We start from the raw sequence: 18019 nt of genomic DNA on the forward strand, positions 1-18019 counted from the left end.
CTGCGTGAAAGGGACTGTGGTGGCAGGTAAGGGACAGACAAATACGCTGTACAGACAGAGCTTAGGTGAGGAGCTTATTGAGAGAAGGGGAAGGAAAGAGACTTTCCTTTGGGGGCAGGCGTGGTGAAAGAGAAGAGAGGGAGACAGAGGGATGCAGAGAGGGGGAGAAAGGAGGAAGAGAGTGAAGTATGTGAAGTTTCCCTGTTTAAAGAGGCAGGGTATTACTGCCTGCCCCTTACGCAGGCATGCAGGGCATGATATGCTCTGTCAGGTCTTCAAGGGGCGGGGCCTTGTTCCTCTAGATGTTAGTAGTTAATCTGAGGGCTGCAGTCTAAGCAGGCAGTCTGAGGACAGGACCACCCCTTTGGTCTGAGCATTGGTAGAGGTAAGAACTCTAGTGGCTGGCCACTCTGTTTCTCTGATTCTTCAGATTTCACCCCCTGATAACTGACTCTGAGTTTTTATTATTAAGAACAATTAGAATTCGTGTTACGTGAATGGATGGATTATTTGAGGAAAATTGCTTTGTAAATTTTTTTATTTTGTTTATTTTATGTATTAAATAAGCAAGGCCGTGGCTGTAGAGGGCTTTAGTAAGAGCCCTTACTGAAGTCGCAGACGACCAGAGCTTGGCTCCCAGCTCCCATGTCAAGCTACTCATAACCACCTGTAACTCCAGTTCCAAGAGATTCCGTGCCTTCTTCTGGCTTCCATGGCCACCTGCAAACACATAGTGCCCAGACACACAAGCAGACAGACGAACATACAATTAACTACTAAAAGAACCTTTAAGAAAGGAAAAAAACCTGAGGGAGAACCTGATGTGCCGTGTGCTCAGACGGCTCAGGGACTTATACTGTAGGCCTTCGATGCGAAAGTAAGGGCATGGCTGTTCTAAGTGAGCTGACAGCCATACGGGGAGTTGAGGTAGAAAAGGACGTACTCTGAGTAGTATTTCAGTCAGGGGCCTTGGTGTGGAGGAAAATAGTGGAAAGAAAGGGGGATAGATAGGCGCCTAGCATAGAAGTCCAAGCCAGGGGATTGTGGTTTGGCTCATGGTGACAGAAGGTTGAAACAGGGAGTGAGAAGATTTGCAGATAGTTTAGGTATTGGCAATGAAGGAAATAGCTGTTTTCAGATGTCCTTGACAAGGTGGTGGTGCCTTTGACTGAGAAGGGAAGCTGGAGAGGAGCGTCTCTGAGGACATATATAACTTTGGTTTGACTATTAATTAGTTGTCTTTAGTACAACCTTTGGCTTCTATGCAGAGGTGTCCAAAGCCACTTCAGACCCTGAGTGCTGGTGGATGTAGGCATAGTGTTACAGTGAACTAAGCTGGTGAGGGACAGGAGTGCCCAGAAGCAGAGGTGAGTGTGTGCTTTAGGTTTATGGGAAAGCAGTGGCTAGTGGGCTTCTGTTTCTCATAGGCGTAGTTGGACACTGGAAAACACCTGAACCGTATTCTTTTCTTTTACTTTAGATCACTCTATGATGAAAGCGGTTATCAGAAAGGTCCTCCAGAATGGAAGGAGTGCGAAGTCAGAGGTATAACTTGTTTCAGTCCTGTGAAAAGAGTTTCTCTGTAATTACAAGTTCTTTCTGCTGTTAGGAAAGTTTAACAGTCCTCTTCTGCTCTCTGAAGTGAAGTCAATGGCTTTGGTGCATTGGTGGCGTAGTGGTGAGCACTGCCTCCAAATCAGGTGGCTTTTCTGTTTTATTAAATACTGTGTCATTATTTAATTTGGGATCTGAGGACTGAAAATTGCAAAACTTTATTAGTGTAGAATATCTTCCTCATGACCAGTTAAAGTGGAGTCCTCTTGTGACCTGTGGCTGATGTCTCCTGGCTCTCTCTTCCAGTACCAGTGGATAACGTCCCCCTCAGTGAAGGAGCCACCCAAAACCGCTAAGCAGAAAAGGAGAACGATCGTCCTAGGAAGTAGTCGGAAAGGAAAAGCTACCATTAGAATTGGTATGTGTTTGTTCTGGCTTGTTAGCATCACGAAAACTTACACCTAGCGTGTGGTTAGGACATTAATGTTGAAGTCTCAGCTCTGGTGTAGTAACCGGTGTTGACTGCCGCATATTCTGAGGCCTAATTCAAGATGTGAAAATTCATGGCGTGTAGAAATCGTAAATTAATAGTTTGGAAGGATTTCTGTTTTTCTTTTTTGTTTCTTTAATTACTGTTATTATTAGTTTATAAATAAATACTCATCATCTTGACTGTTTCCTGAATGATGATTACTTTTCATAATGTGTAGCTGAGATTTAGAATGCCCTTTGATGCAGGTTTAGCAAGCATTGTGCTGGGGATAGAATCCAGGACCCCATACATGGGAGTCAAGTGCTCTACCACCAAGCCACATCCACAGCTTGATTTTTTTTTAAGTGACTAAATCAGATAACACATTTCAGTGATGTAAAAGCCTTAAAATGGTGTAAAGCAATGCCTAGAGCTAGAACGCTTTAGGAAGGCTTGCTGTTTTTGAGATTTGTTCTTGCTGTGTTCCCCAGATTGCCCTGGGACCTGTAATCGTAGTTGGGATTACAGGTAAACATCACCATCCCAGCTAGGAAAACATTTTTGTCTTAGGGTTTCTATTGTGTGACAAGAAACCCTATGACCAATAGCAACTTAGGCAGGAAAGGGTTTATTTCAGTTTATACTACAACATCATAGTCCATCATCCAGGGAAGTCAGGGCAGCAACTGGAGAGAGGAACTTGGAGGCAGGATCTGGTGCACAGGCCACAGGGGGATGCTGCTTACTGACTGCCCCTCATGACTTGCTCAGCCTGCTCTCTTAGATGCGCCAGGACCACCTGCTCAGGGGTGACATGACCCACAATGAGGATAACTCTGCCCCATCAATCATTAATTGATTAGTTGATGTTTCTTCTTCCAAATGACTCTGGCTTGTGTTGAGTTGACATAAAACTAGCCGGCACAATTCTCTAGTGCGTTCTAGTATATAAATAAACTTCTAAGTATTAGTTAATTTAAAATTCAAACTATTAGTTTTGTAATTGAATACAAACTGAAAAGTTCTTATTATAAAAGTAACATCAGCATGTAGATGAGGGCACTGCCTTCAGGCAGGACAACTTGTGTTCACCCTTAGAACCCACAGGGTAGAAGGAGAGAGCCAGCTCCTGCAATGTTCTGGACCTGAAAGTCCTTTACTTGTTTTGAGACAGGCTATTTCTCTGACTGGCTTTGAGTTTGCGGTGACTTTCCTATCCCTACCTCCTAAATGCTGGGATTATAGGCATAAATGTAGCAGTAATTTATATTCTAGAACGCTTTGCCTTGTCTCGGCCCAGGATAGTTTGGAATTCTCTGTGTAGCCACGGCGGCCTGAGTGCTGGCGTTGCAGACAGACGCACACCACGGTGCCCAGTCCCATGTGGTGATGAGTAAGGATCTAACTTAGGGCCTCGTACATGCTGGGCAGCACTGAACAATTGAGCTACACTCCAGCTGGAACACGTTCCCTGCAGCACACCTAATGTTTTTGTGGTAAGAATGACAGTGGGAACGAATCCAGGTCTATAAGGAGGCTTTTTACATATGTACTCTAGAATCTTCAGAGGAGAAGCATAAAGACTACAACAGCAGCAACAAGTTAAGTTTTATGTTTCCTGTTACCCTCTTCCAAAATGATGTTTGTGGTGACTTTCTATGCCGCATATATCAAGATAACAAAACAATAATAATAAATAATGCTTTATTTATTCCTTTTACCTGAAATCTAAAAAATGGATGCTTGACATAGTAGCATTGAACTTGTATACTTAAAGGTTGCTAATGAAGCTGGGTGGTGGGGGCCCACGCCTTTAATCTCATAATCCTAGCACTCTGGAGGTCTACAGAACTAGTTCCAGGATGGCCAGCGCTACACACACACACACACACACACACACACACACACACACACACACCCCTCTGTCTCAAAAAAATTTTTTTAAAGAAAAAAGGTGATTGATGTAGAGATGTTTTATTTCATGTGTGCTTAGTATAGTTGTAGAACAATGTGTTTGAAGATTTTTGTTCAGGTTTTACATAAAGACATTAGCATAACAGTGGGACAGATAAAGAGCACCTCCAGGTCCTTTATCCTGGTCCTTTCCAGTGTTTTCCACACAGTTCCCCAGATGTGACCCAGATGTGACTGTCACTGCATGCTCCTACAGTGCAGGGCTGTGCACTCAGGGTTTCACTGAGGTGATGGAGCGGTGTTTGAAGTTGATGAAATATTGAGAAAAACTAAATAGTAAATAACTCTAAAATCTGATCTTACACTTGGGAGTTTTATGGTCCTCAAATTTCTGCAGTGTCCTTTGCTGTGTATGACTCCGAGTCTATCTCTCACTTGTGAAAGAGACAGTTTGTCCTAAAGGATTTTCACTTTTCCTAAGCATGGGATTCCTCCTTCTTTGCCTCTACTGGAGCAGAAACAAACAAACCTCATTATAAACACCCATAGAAACGCAGTTTCTTGTTTTATTAAAAAAGATGTATATGGGCAGTGTGTGATTGGACAAACGCTTTAATCTTAGCGTTCAGGAGGCTGAGGCAGGTGCATCTCTTGAGTTTGTGGCCAGACTGGTCTACATAGTGAGTTCCAGGCCAGTCAGAGCTAGACAGTGGGACCCTGTCTTAAAAGGGAAGTGTACTTGCATTAAGCAGTTTATTTGTAGCAAGTAGTGATGAGTGTCAGATACTGAACAGTAGCTGAGTGCCTGCTCTGAGTTCAGAACAATGACATTTTAGTAGTCTAATAGAGCGTATCAGTGGGGATCCAGAGTACCATGCTATTACCTAAAGTTTATATCACGAGTAGGTATCCTTAAAAGTATTTCAGTTGTACTTTGGTATATTATAAAGTGAAGCAAAATATATGTACAATATGTGCATTTCTTTGGCTTTAGTAGTGACATGTAGCCAGGCCTTAGAAGATCAAGAATTTACTTAGTGTTACTGGAGAGGGTGGAGCTGTGACTGCAGTTTATAGACCACTGAGTAAGAGGAATTGTATTTCTTGACTTTTTTGCTATTTACCTTAGTTACTTGGAGACATGGATGTGAGCTGACCAGTGTCTGACTGTGTAGGGTTTGGTGAGGACAGAGCTTGTATGCTAATTGTATCATAGTTATGTTGGGAGTGTATGTTCAAGAAGTTGGTAAGACCTTTTATTATAGTGTTTTTCAGCTAACAAGATACATACATATTTTTTTTTAGTTTTAATTAAAAATGTGGTAACATGTTTCTGAAAATCAAAGAAATGATATAGGAATACTGCTGTAGACCGGATGTTTGTTCTGTAAAGGTAATTAACTTAAAGACAAAAATGGAAGCTCTTGGGGGCTCGGGGCAGGAGAACCAGAAGGTCAAGGGGATCTTCAGCTACATAGCAGTTTGAAATTAGCCTGGGCTACATGAGACTCTTTATTCTTTTTGAAACAGGATCTTACTAAGACTAGTCTAGAACTCCTGTTCTCCAGGGATAAGATTAAATACAACTGTTTTAGTAAACCTTTGCTATCTGTTCTCAGTGATATCAGAGACAAAAACCTAAATGTGAACTTTAATATTTGATTTGTTCTAATAAAGTGTTAATATATGGGTTTAGCTGCTGCAAGTATTTCATGTTTAACTTTTAGCATTAATTTTAAGGTAAGCCCCTCATTTCATCCTTCTATTTGGTGTGTGTGTGTGTGTGTGTGTGTGTGTGTGTGTGTGTGTGTGTATTCTCTAAACTCGTGTGTGTCATAAGTTCTAATAGGCCTTAATAATAAAATCCTGGAGTCAGATATTGGGGAAAATGCTGAGAGATCAGAGATGAAGGAGCAAAACCACAGCCACCTTACCTTCTCAACTTCCCAGTGGAAGAGATTGAGTTCCTGTCTCCTGCCTTATCAGTTCCTCTCACTTCCTCTCTGTCTGTACAGACCTCCAGACCTTTGTGGTTAGCTAGTGGCTAGCTCTGCCCTCTGATCTTCAGGCAAGCTTTATTTGTACAAATAAGATTTCCCCTTTTTATCTAAAAATAAAAAAAAGAATGTTATAACTAATATAAGAAAAACTATATACAATAAGTACAATAATTATATATAGGCAATAAATACATTAACAATGTCTAGTTTATTAACAATTGACAAATTCAGAGAAAATACTCCATATCCTACTGGCTTATCGCTTCCTCTCTCCACCCAGCCGTATCACTTCCTGTGTGTCTATACAGACCTCCAGACCTCTATGGTTAGCTAGTGGCTAGCTCCACCCTCTGATCTTCAGTCAAGCTTTATTTATACAAACACAGTATCACCACACTGGGTACTATGAGGCTTCCAGACCAGTGGTCACTTGATTCTTCCACGTCCCATGTCTGAGTTACATGATGTCTTCAGCTATGGGTCTTACCATCAAGATCTTGGAGGCAACCAAAGGCAATGGCAGCAGCCTTTTGAGAGTTTGCTGGACTCCCCTGACCAACATCTCACAGTGAAGTTTTTTGCCTGGTACTGGGTATTCATAATAAAATACTTTGTATGTATTTTGAAGTAGAAAAAAACGGTATCACCACACTTGTGAGGCCTGAAAGTCATCAAAATGAGGACAACATCCACTTGGTTGCCTTCAGCTCTTCTAGGCAGGGATCCATGTAATGCACACACTTTTAAGGCACAGGCAGGAGAGGGTTGTGAGTTGGAAGTGTAGCCTGAACTACACAGGGTAAACAAAGTCACTCCCAGTGTAATAGCCTTGGCCTTGTAGTTGGTCGTTCATCTGTGTTCCCTTAGGAGTGTGTGAGCGGCAAGCTGTAGACTCTAGTGCATCCTGATTTTCTTTTATCGCTTCCTCGGACATAGGGTTAGCTACGAAGAAACCTGTGAGTAATGGGAGAAAGCACGGGCTCAGTAAAGACTGCTATGCTCCGGATCCTCTGCCGCCGGGAGTGTCTGGTTTCCTGCCGTGGCGCACTGCTGAACGTGCAAAAAGAAACAGGTAAGGTGTTCTCTGTCCTGTGCCTTAGCCCTGACAGCTGTCGCGTATGAGCTTCTCCTGCTGATTTTGTAAGTGGAAAGGATGACTCAGGCATAGCCTCTGCCAAGGAGCACCCTAAGGAAAGACCACAAAGCAGACCATGTCCACCATTCCCAGGGAACCAACATGTCTAAGTAACCTGCCACCGAGCCATGCTGCTCAGTCTGCTCAGGTTTTTCCATGGGTTATTTTGAGGTATTTAGTACTCTGGTTCTATATGGCTAGTGTGCATAATACAAATAAGTGTAATCATGTAGTGTGTATACGTCAAAATATAACTTAATTTGTTGGTATCCTTTTAGGGGTTTTCCATTAATCAAAACTCGCGATCTGTCTAATCATCTGAAGGTATGTATTTGTCATGTTTCTAACGATAGGGGATTAGAGTAGGAGATGCGTAGGGGCAGCTGAGTAGAGCATTATAAAATGGATTTTCCTCCCTGAAAGAAATGTATTTAAAGCGCTCCAGATTCCTGTCCCAGTGCCACATGGTGGGAGAGGCCTTCTCTGTAGATACTATTTCTGCAGTCACCAAGTAACTGATGCTCACAATAGGTTTGAACACTGTTTCTTGCTGTCATGGGGATAGCCACTCAAAAATGTTCCAGTTTTCAAGAAATGTTGCTTTGGGGTGTGTGCATGCATTTTACACACACACATACACACACACCATGTGTTAACGTTAGCATCACAAACATTCTCTATCCCATTGCCTCAGTTCTGGATCAGGCAAATTCTGTCATAGTGCTACGTCCTCCTGTAGTCGCTCATGGAGGTCACAGATTCTCAAAAAAGGACCGCCCTGTGTGTCAGCACTACTCTGTACACACTGAGACGTAAAAATGCCATCTCATTCTGTCACCGAAGGCTTGCATCTTCTGCAGAGTTGTCCCCACACTGTCAGTCTGCACACTTTCAGCAGGTTGTTAGGCAGAGGGGAACCTCACTGAAGCTCCACAGGAGAGTCACACTGTTACTACTTTAGTTTGGGGTGAGGAGAAGTGAAGATGAGGTTTTCTGGTGGCTTGTGGCTATGTATGTGATTTAATTTACCAATTACGGGTATGCTTGTTGCCTTTATATTTTGTTCATTCTTTTCCTCCTAAAATTATACTTTCACACTTTTCATGTCTCACATTAGAGAGTATATTTGTCATCCACGGTGCAAGAATTGGCCTGAAAAGAAGTGTGTATCCTGGCTCCTTACTTTATTTTTCTAGGAGGAGTTTAGCAAAGTGATATGGGCAATGCCAAGTAGTAATCAGCCATATGTGATACAAGATTCCATAGTAACAGCAAGAATAAGTCAGTAGCCTGGAGGTGGTGGCCCACACTTTTAATCCCAGCACTTGGAAAGCAGAGACAAAGTCAGGTAGATTCCTGAGTTCAAGGCCAGCCTGGTCTGCAGAGCAAGTTCCAGGACAGCCAGAGCTACATAGAGAAAGCTGTCTTCAAAAACCAAAAAGGAAAAAAAAAAGTTTCTGGCAGTTTTCTGTTGTTATTGTGTCAGGTTAAGGAGCAATGAGACCCATTTATAGGTAACAGCTTGATATTTCAGACAGGTCAATGTGATTAGTGGCCTCTGGTGTTTCGTATTCGGCTTACGGCATTAATAAGTCATGTCCTCTTTATTAAAGCAATCAGATTTCCCTGTGACTGTGACAGTAGAGAGTCCTTCATCCTCTGAAACTGACGAGGCTGAGGATTCTTCAGACAGTGTCCATGAGACACCTCCGAAAGCCGGCACAAGACAAGAAACGTTACAGGTACGCAGCTCTTCTGTTCAAGGCACAGAAGACCATCGCAAAGTAACGATTGTCAGACAGGCCCAGGCAGCTGGCTGGACTCGTGTTTGCCCTCTGTTCTACTCGGTGGTGAAGAGGAGTGAGGGAAGATGGCAGTGCGTATACTCAGAAATAAAAATAGAAACATGGCACCAATTTTTCCTCTTCCTAGAATCAGAATGTTAGCTGTAAGAAGAACTCTAATGATCAAAACATAATCTTACGGAAATGGAGTACTGACATACAGTCAGCTGATCCAGTGCTCTGTGTATGTAGGTATATGTGCATACATATGTACATGCATGTGGAGGAGAGTGTACACAGCCTTAGCGTCACTCCTCACTTGTTGTCCACATTGACTTGTTTGAGGAGACCAAGTCCTTCACTGACCCGGAATTTGCCAATTAGGCTTGGCTGCCTGGTCAGTGAGCCCCAGAGATCGCCCGCTTGCCTCTTGGATGCTGGGATTTTTGTATGTGCCACCACACCCAGCCCTTTTCCCTGTTCTGGGGAATCACACTTAGGTTTTTATGCGTGTGTGACCTGACTTTGACAGGGCTGTGTCCTCAGCCCAGCGCTGTTACTTTAAAGGCCAGAAAGTTGTTAGTGCCAGCTGACTATCATGTGGGAAATAGGACTTTGTTTTTAGTAGAAGTGAAATTAAAAAGGGGCTCTTTTGTTTTGAGATAGAGTCTTACGTAGCTCAAGCTGTCCTTGAAGTCACTGTACCTCAAGCTGGCCTTGGATTCCTGGTCTTCTGCTAGCCTCCCGTGTCAGCCACCATGGCTTTGGAAAAACTTTTGCTACTGATACTGATATTCCCTTTCACAGTAAAAAACTATGTGGGTGTTTTTTTTTTTTGTTTTGTTTTTTTGTTTTTTGTATTGTTTTGTTTTGTTTTTGTTTTTTGTTTGTTCGAGACAGGTTTTCTCTGTGTAATAGTCCTGGCTGTCCTGGAACTCGCTTTGTAGACCAGGCTGGCTTCAAACTCACTGAGCTCCTCCTGCCTCCCAAGAATTGTGATTAAAGGTGTGTACCACCTCCACCCAGCTAAAACTCAACTTCTAATGTCATTCCATTTTTCTGTTTGGGTAGGCCGTAGGAAAATTAACTTACATAGCAAGTTTTTGCACTTAAGCACACTGTTTATTTGCTGATTTGTAGTTAGTTATGGAAGGCCTTGTCTTCAGGAAGGGCTGGCTTTTCCTGTATGTTATGTGATTCATGTGTAATTAGGGGAGGCTGCTGGGGACTCGGGTTTGAACTCGGAGCACTAGTCAGTACAGATACTACCACTGAGCCATGCCACCAGCCCAACAGTGACTGCTTAAAACTAGTCCTGTCTCAGTATAGAGCTGAAAAACCTAGAAATGGCTTTCTATCTGTTACTTATTTATTTATTGGCATAAAACAGCAGAGGTTTGAGTTTCACATTTCTGAGAGCCAAAACACCTAAATCAAGGTCCAGCAGGTATGTAGTGGTAAGGGCCCAGATTTCTAGTTCATGGATGGTACCCTCTCAAAATGTCATTACATGATTGATCGGCACTTACCTAATATTTTTAAATATGATTGCGGCAATCAGTATTTGATTTAGAAACATTAAAGCCAGTTAAGGGATACAGCTGAATCGTAAACCCCTTCCCTAGTGAGCACATAATGCCCTAGGTTCAGTCCAAAGCATTACCCACCCCAATGATGAATGCCACAACTTCATTTTTTTAATTAAAATTTACTTATATAGAGAATTCATAAAGTAATCTCTTAGAAAATTATAGATTCTTAGGAGAGAATCCGTGTGGACCATTTGGGAACACATTTCATCTTGTGAGTTCAGCGCCTGCAGTTTGTGCGTGAGTGGTTTATTGCTAAGATGCACAGAGAAGTAAAAGTTCTCTCATCGAGCCCTCCCCATTGTTTCCACTTGTGGTGTTGGTTTCCTTCACCAGGGGTCTAAGAGAGGGCGATTTGTTCTGTGGGGCTGTTCTGTATTGTTTTCCTTCTGTTTATTTGAAATGCTACAGATCACACTTTATGCATGCTCTAGGCAAGCTTTCTACTGCTGTGGCCCAACCCAGGGAATAATGCGCCAAAAGGACAAAGGCTAGGAACTGCAACTAGACAGCTTCTTACTCAAGGTGTATTGAGGACCCTCTCAGTGTTTCTTCATTTTGAGAATTATTTAAAATGTGTACACACAATAAAGACAATAGAAGGAATTCTCGCTTAACTAAAAGGAGGCAGTGGGTAGAAAGAAATGTGACTGAGCCTGTAAACATGGAAAACTGTCTCTTGGAATGAACGGGGGCAGCCTGCAACCTGGAGGGTGCCTAACTCCACTGTGCAATTAGAAATGTGACAAAGTAGGATTTGCTCCCTGATGGTCTCAGGGTGGTACCGGGCAGTGGGGGTCTGAGGGTGATACTGGGCTGTAGTTGTCTTGGGTGGTCATCGTATGAGTGTTCGCTGATGATCTTGTTCTGTGCACATTTGGGTATATCAGTATTTTGTGACTAAAAGCCTGCCTTAGGTGTGGCTGCCCTGGAGTTCCGAATGTGTGAGTAGGAGCAGACTATTTGATTATGAGCTGTCTATCTTAATTGAATTCGCATGTTCATTCATTTTGCATTGATTAGCTATATATTCAAACACTCTTCTGAGTTTGTGTCTAGGTTAATTTACTTAACCATCCTGTATTTTTCTCTAATCTATATGTGAAGAAATCGGAACCCAGAGTTATAGAGTTTTCCAGCTAATGGGCTAGGACTTTGCACCAGAGTCTTCAGTTTTTAGGAAAAAATAAAAAACCAAGCCTTAACTACTAACTAGTAGTAAAGAAATGGAGATTGAAGAAAAGAGCATGCTGCCACCTGTTGATTTGAAGAAATCTACAATCTTAAACACATCTTATGTGGCCAGGGCTTCTTTGTTCTTTATTTATTGCCTGCTTGCTTTTTCTAGGCACAGGAAACAATAGGATAAATGTTTAATAAAATAGTTTCTCTCCTTCGCACATCTTGCACTTACAGGGGAAGTGAGCCAGTGGTCATAGTAGACGGGCTCTATCATAGCGGTGGGCCCTGCTGCTGGTAGCAGTGCCAAGTCCTAGACAATATCAGAAAGCTGTTGGGATACAGGTATTTCAGGGCCTTAGAAAATGTCTGTTGATGCACACTTCTAAATTTCAGGGCGCTGAGGCAGGAAGATGGGGAGTCTAAGGCCAGGCGTAGCTACATAATGAGCCACTATCAAGAAGAGTGCGGAACACTTACTTCATCCAAATGTGACATAGAGTCTGATTTGGCCACTAGGGGGAGAAGCTGTTTCATGTCATTGCACTTGGCTGTGCTGTGGAGAGCCAGTAGGAAATGGAGATGTGGAGACTGTGTCCGTGATTGGGTGGGACTTTGGGGTGCTGCCACTGTTATGCAGTCACCCACATCCCTTTAACCTACTTTGTTTGTGTCCTATAAGTGAGCCCAGTGAAAACATTGGCTTGCAGATCAAAGGCAAAGTGTAGTTTTCTTTCTCCATCTGCGGTATGTTAAAACTGTTTTGTGAATCATAAATATAGGAGCTTGTGATGTCTTCCCCCCTTTACCATAAGAGCTAGGTTAGTTTAACATGAAGGAATGGGATTGTGCTGGTTGGATGGCTCAGAAGGTGAAGGTGCCTACTGCTAGGCCTCATGGCCTGGGTTCAGTGCCCAGGATTCCCATGGTGAAGGAGAAGTATGCACTGTGTATCACACACACACACACACACACACACAGACACACACACACACAGCATGTCATAAAATGTACTGAACATTTTACTTTTAGAAAATGTTAATCTTGTCTTTGGAAAGAGGGCCGAAAAGTTAAGAGTGTGTATTGCTCTTACAGAGGGCCGGAGTTCAGTTTCTGTCACCTTTGTCAGTGGTTCCCAGCCCCCCAAACTCCAGTGCCAGGGGATCCAGTGTGCTCTTCTGCCTCCATGGTCACTGTACACACATGCAGAAATCCACCCCTGCACACATACAGAGTAAATGTTTTTTAAAGATGAGTCTTTAAGGAGATAAAGAGTTATTATTATCGAAGGACTATTTTAAAACAATCTGTTGAAGGGAAAACAACTGTTACACACACTGGATATTTTATATTTTTAAAAAGATATCATTACTTTTTAAAAGATTTTTTTATTTTATGTGCATGAGTGCTTTGCATTCATGTGTATGTGTGCACCACATGTGTGTCTAGTGCCCAGCAAAACCAGAAAAGGGCATCCGCAGTCGTGAGCTGCCTTGTGGTGCTACTGAGCCATCTCAATGGCCCCAAACTAAACTCTTAAAATAAAATTCTGTGATTAAGTAAATGTTTAGAAGCCTCTAAAATGCAAACCCAGGGCCTGGAGAGAGATTTGGTGGTTAAAGCTCTTGTCATGAAAGCTGAAAAGACTGGAGTTTGGATCCCAGAAACAGCGTAAATGTCAGGTGTGTGTGATGGCCCACCTATAACTCCAGCTTCAGAATGTGGAGATGGAATCCTCAGAGCAAGCTCACTAGCAACACTACCTCTGTTCGTGAATTCTACTTTTGATGAAGAAACCCTGTGAGACGGGGACTGCTTCCTGCTCGTGAATTCAAAGCCAGCTGCACAGCTGACAGAAGCTGCGTTGCTCTGCCTCCTCCGCCATAGCCGAGACTCCTTTTCCTGTAGGGTGTTGATGGTTAAGTTAGGGAGTGCCTAGAAAACAGAATAATGCTTGGCCTTCAGTAAAGTGCTTTAAAAGTGTTTGCACTTTTAAGGATGTGTTTTTGTTGCACTTACAAGATTCAGGTATGTTAAGAGTGTTATAGAAGCCAGGCAGTGGTGGCTCACATCTTTAATCCCAGCACTTGGGAAGCAAAGGCAGGCAGATCTCTGTGAGTTCCAGGCCAACCTGGTCTACAAGAGCTAGTTCCAGGACAGGCTCCAAAGCTACACAGAAACACTGTTAAAACAAAACAAAACAAAAACAAAAAACAAACAAACAAACAAAAAACAAGTTATAGAGCCATTTGCTGTTAGCACATACATTTAACCCTAGCACTTGGGGAGGCAGAGGCAGGTGGATCTCTGTGAGTTCGAGACACTAGCCTGGTCTACATAGCAAGTTCCAGGACAACTAAAGCTACACAGAGAAACCCTGCCTTCAAAAACAAACAAACAAACAAACAAAAAACAAAAGGGAATGTTACAGAGTTTTCCATTATTCTGAGGAACCCAGAAACCCATAAATAAGAAAATTTCCTCCCATGGCTTTAATTAAATATTGGGGATTCACTAACTCTTTTATGTATATGCTTTTTATGGCAAATGCTGCAGCTCAAGTTAGAGTGGGACTTACGTGAGTCTGTAATGTGCTGATTTGATTCATTCTAGTAATTAACTGCACTGGCTGGTATGTGTACAAGTAGTGACTATGTCATCCTACTGTCTGAGGTTACTTCCAGCTCTGCCACTAAGTCGTTTGTGGACTGTGTGTTATGATTTCAGCCACACAGCGTGGCTGGCACTTCCGGGTTCCAGGGCCATGCATGTGCGCACAAGTGCTCAGGCAAAATACTTAGCCGCCCCGGGGACCTTAAAAGGCCCTGTGTGACCTATGTGCGGCATGGTTGCATCACCTACGTATGACGCAGCTACATAAGTCCTTGCGAGCATGCGTGAGCTCCATCATGTGCGTATGACGTAGCTATGTCAACCCCCTGTGTGCTTGCACTAGGCAGTCTTTAAAAGCTGGACGTGCCATCTTCAGCCCCCTCTTTCTGCACAGCGACTTCCCAGTCCTGTTCACGTTTTCGCTAATAAACTCCTAAATGGGTTTGTTGCGTGTTGTGTGCTTTGTGGTTCGTTCTCACTTGTACCAGATAATTGCACTGTGTAACTGGGGTTGTTGAGGCATCAGAGTACCTTTCTTACCGTATTTACTCCATCTCTTCATGCTAGGAGAAACTGGAGGAATGCCTAAAGCAGCTGAAGGAGGAGAGAGTCATCCGGCTTAAGGCTGACAAGCGAGTCAGTGAGGTACGTCTTTTTCTCATATTTTGAGAGTTGCTGGTTTTGTTTTTAAGTTCTCAACTTCATATGGAAAAACAAAAAACCCAAGCTAGCTAAAACAGCCCCGTATAATAAAGAAACTTCTGGAGGTATCACCATCCCTGACTTCAAGCTGTACTATAGAGCTATAGTAATAAAAAAACCAGTTCAGTATTGGCATAAAAACAGTCAAGTGGATCAATGGAATTGAATCAAAGACCCTGACATAAACCCACACACCTATGAACACCTGATGTTTGCCAAAAGAATTTTCAACAGATGTTGCTGACATAACTGGATGGCGGCAGGTAGAAGAATGCAAATAGATCCATATCTATTGCCCTGCACAAAACTCAAGTCCAAGTGGATTAAATCCTCAACATAAGTCCAGTTACACTGAACCTGATAGAAAAGAAAGTAGGAAAGAACCTTTAACACATTGCCACAGGAGACAACTTTCTTAATATAACACCAGTAGCACAGACACTGAGATTGACATTAAATGGGACCTCCTGAAACAGAAAAGCTTCTGTAAGGTAAAAGACACTGTCAGTAGATAAAATGGCAGCCTACAGAATGGGGAAAGACTTTGACCAACCAGAGAACTGATACCCAAAATATAAAAAGAACTCAAGAATGTAGACCTCAAAATACCAAATAATCCCATTAAAAAATGGGGTATAGACTTAAAACAGAGAATTCTCAACAGAAGAATCTTGAATGGCCGAAAAGTGTTCAACATCCTTAGCTATCAGGGAAAGGCAAATCAAAATGACTCTTGAGATACCATCTTACACTTGTCAAAATGGCCAAGATAAAAAGTGCTAATCACAACCTATGTTGAAGAGGATGTGGAGTAAGGGAAACACTCCTCCGCTGCTAATGGAAGTGCACACTTGTACAGCCATTTTGAAAATCAGTTTGGCGGTTTCTACAAAAATTGAGAATCAATCTACCTCAAGACCCAACTGTTGAGGAATATTGTTTTAAGGCATGTTACTTTTTTATGCTCTGAAACATTTGTTTGATGATGCAAAGATATGTTTGATTATATAAAATTCATCTGTAGTCCAGAGACTGAGTCACCAACTAGCTGACAGGAAATTGTAGGTGGGAGTCTTGTAGAGAAGGGTTTATAAGGAGGGGCGGGAAAAAGCACAAGGACTTCTCAGGAGACGCAGGGAGGTAAGCTGGGTGAGCTACTATTCAGAGCTATTTAGCCTCTCTGGGAAGGAGGATTCTACTTCAACCTTTGACTCTTGAGTTCTTTAGCAGGACAGAGATTTAGATACGTTTTCTTAGTAGCTTTGGAAGAGTTGGTACCTGCGGGAACAGAATTTCCTCAGGCTGCGGCTCATGCAATCAAGCTGCTGCTTATAGCGCAGAGTTGCAGTTGCTGACTAGGATATCCATAGAGTAAAAGGCAGCAACCATTAAGAAAGAGGACAACACCCAGCGATACCGCTTTTGGGCATATACCCAAAGGATGTTCAACCATGCTACAAGGACACTTGCTCAACTGAGTTCAAAGCAGCACTATTTGTAATAGCCAGAACCTGGAAAGAACCTAGATAGATGCCCCTCAACCAAAGAATAGATGAAGAAAATGTAGTATAGCTACACAATTATGAAGCAGAAAAACAATGACATCGTGAAATTTGCAGGCAAGTGGATGAGGAACTAAGTGAGGAACCCAGACCCAGAAAGACAAACATGGTATGTACTCACTCATATGTGGATATTAAATGTAAAGCCAAGGTAATCAGCCTACAATCTTCAGCCCCAGAGAAGCTCAGTAGCAAGGAGGACCCTAAAAGGTACTCATGGATCACCCTGGGAAGGGAAAATAGATGAGGTGTCCTGAGTAAACTGGAGTCTGGGGGGAGTAGAGGGAAGGGGATGGGAACATGAGGGAAAGGGATGGTTGAGTTGAGGATGGGAAGAAGGGTGAGAGTAATAAAAGAGATACTTTGATGGGGGGGGCATTATAGGGTTAGGGAGAAACCTGGCTCCAGGGAAACTCGCTGGAATCCACAAGGATGCCCCCAGCTAAGACTCCTAGCAGTAGTGGAGAGGGGGCCTGACCTGGCCTTACCTGTAAACAGACTGCTGACTACCCTGATTGTCATCACGGAGCCTTCATCCAGCACCTGGGCCCAGCTCTAGGTGGAGAGGATGGGGGGGGTTGATTATGTGAGCAAGGCGGGGGCGGGAATGGGGGTCAAGATCATGACTGGGAAACCCACAGAGACAACTGACCTGAGCTTGTGAGAACTCATGGAGTCTGAATGGATTTCTAGGAAGCCAGTATAGGACCGACTTACACCCTCTGCATCTAGGTGACAGATGTGTAGCTTGGTCTTTAGTTGGACCCCTAGCAGTGGGACCAGGACCTGTCCCTGATGCATGAGCTGACCCTTTGGAACCTGTTCCCTCTGGTGTTGATGCCTTGCTCAGGCTTGACGCAGGGAGGAGGAACTTGGTCCTGCCTCAACATGATATGCCATGCTTTGTTGATTCCCATGGGAGGCCTGACCCCATCTGAGAGGAGATGGAGGAGGAGTGGATGGGGAGGGGAGGAGTGGGAGGAGAGGAGGGAAGAGGAACTCTGGTTGGTATGTAAAATAAATTTAAAAAATGATGAATTAAAAAAATTATGGCATGGAAGAATAATAATAATAAACTTTAAATACTTCAAAATGATCAGGTATAGTGTATTGTGAACTGAGTTACACCATCTTAATCTTGAATTTATTTAGTGTCATGTGAGTATATTCCAAAAAGTATATTCTAAAAACTGTAAGAAGTAGCTTGCCCCCCCCGACTCAATGTATACAACGTATTTATAGGGCTTAACTATGTGTATAAGAACAGAGTTGGTGAGGCTGTCTACTTACAGTGAGTTAGGAACAAATAATCTAAAAATCTTAAGAGGGTGGGCATTATGATACATGGCTTTAGAACTAGTACTTGGAAGGTGAAGGCTGGGGGATTGTGTCTGGCCAGACTCAGTTGTTTGGTTGTTTGTTTTTATAGACAAATAAAAATTAGAAGTCTGAGATAGTGGAAAAGCTCCTAAGAGTTCCAGGGGAAATAAAAGTCTATACCATGAACACTGAACT

At 42.9% G+C, this 18019-nt stretch overlaps 1 protein-coding gene across 3 annotated transcripts in view; it reads left to right on the forward strand.

The window, feature by feature from the left end:
* The window catches only part of Cep78 (centrosomal protein 78), a 35348-nt gene that overhangs the window by 12209 nt on the left and 5120 nt on the right, over positions 1 to 18019 (forward strand). For all 3 annotated transcript variants that reach the window (XM_048429837.3, XM_048429838.3, XM_048429839.3), the window contains exons 7-12: positions 1481 to 1545; positions 1861 to 1972; positions 6877 to 7012; positions 7354 to 7399; positions 8689 to 8817; positions 14808 to 14885. In XM_048429837.3, the coding sequence (XP_048285794.3) occupies positions 1481 to 1545; positions 1861 to 1972; positions 6877 to 7012; positions 7354 to 7399; positions 8689 to 8817; positions 14808 to 14885 (566 nt within the window). The remainder of the gene's footprint in view (positions 1 to 1480; positions 1546 to 1860; positions 1973 to 6876; positions 7013 to 7353; positions 7400 to 8688; positions 8818 to 14807; positions 14886 to 18019) is intronic.

The sequence above is a fragment of the Myodes glareolus genome, chromosome 7 (genome assembly GCF_982192425.1).
Source record: "Myodes glareolus chromosome 7, mMyoGla1.1, whole genome shotgun sequence".
In the NCBI taxonomy this organism is placed as follows: Eukaryota; Metazoa; Chordata; class Mammalia; order Rodentia; family Cricetidae; genus Myodes; species Myodes glareolus.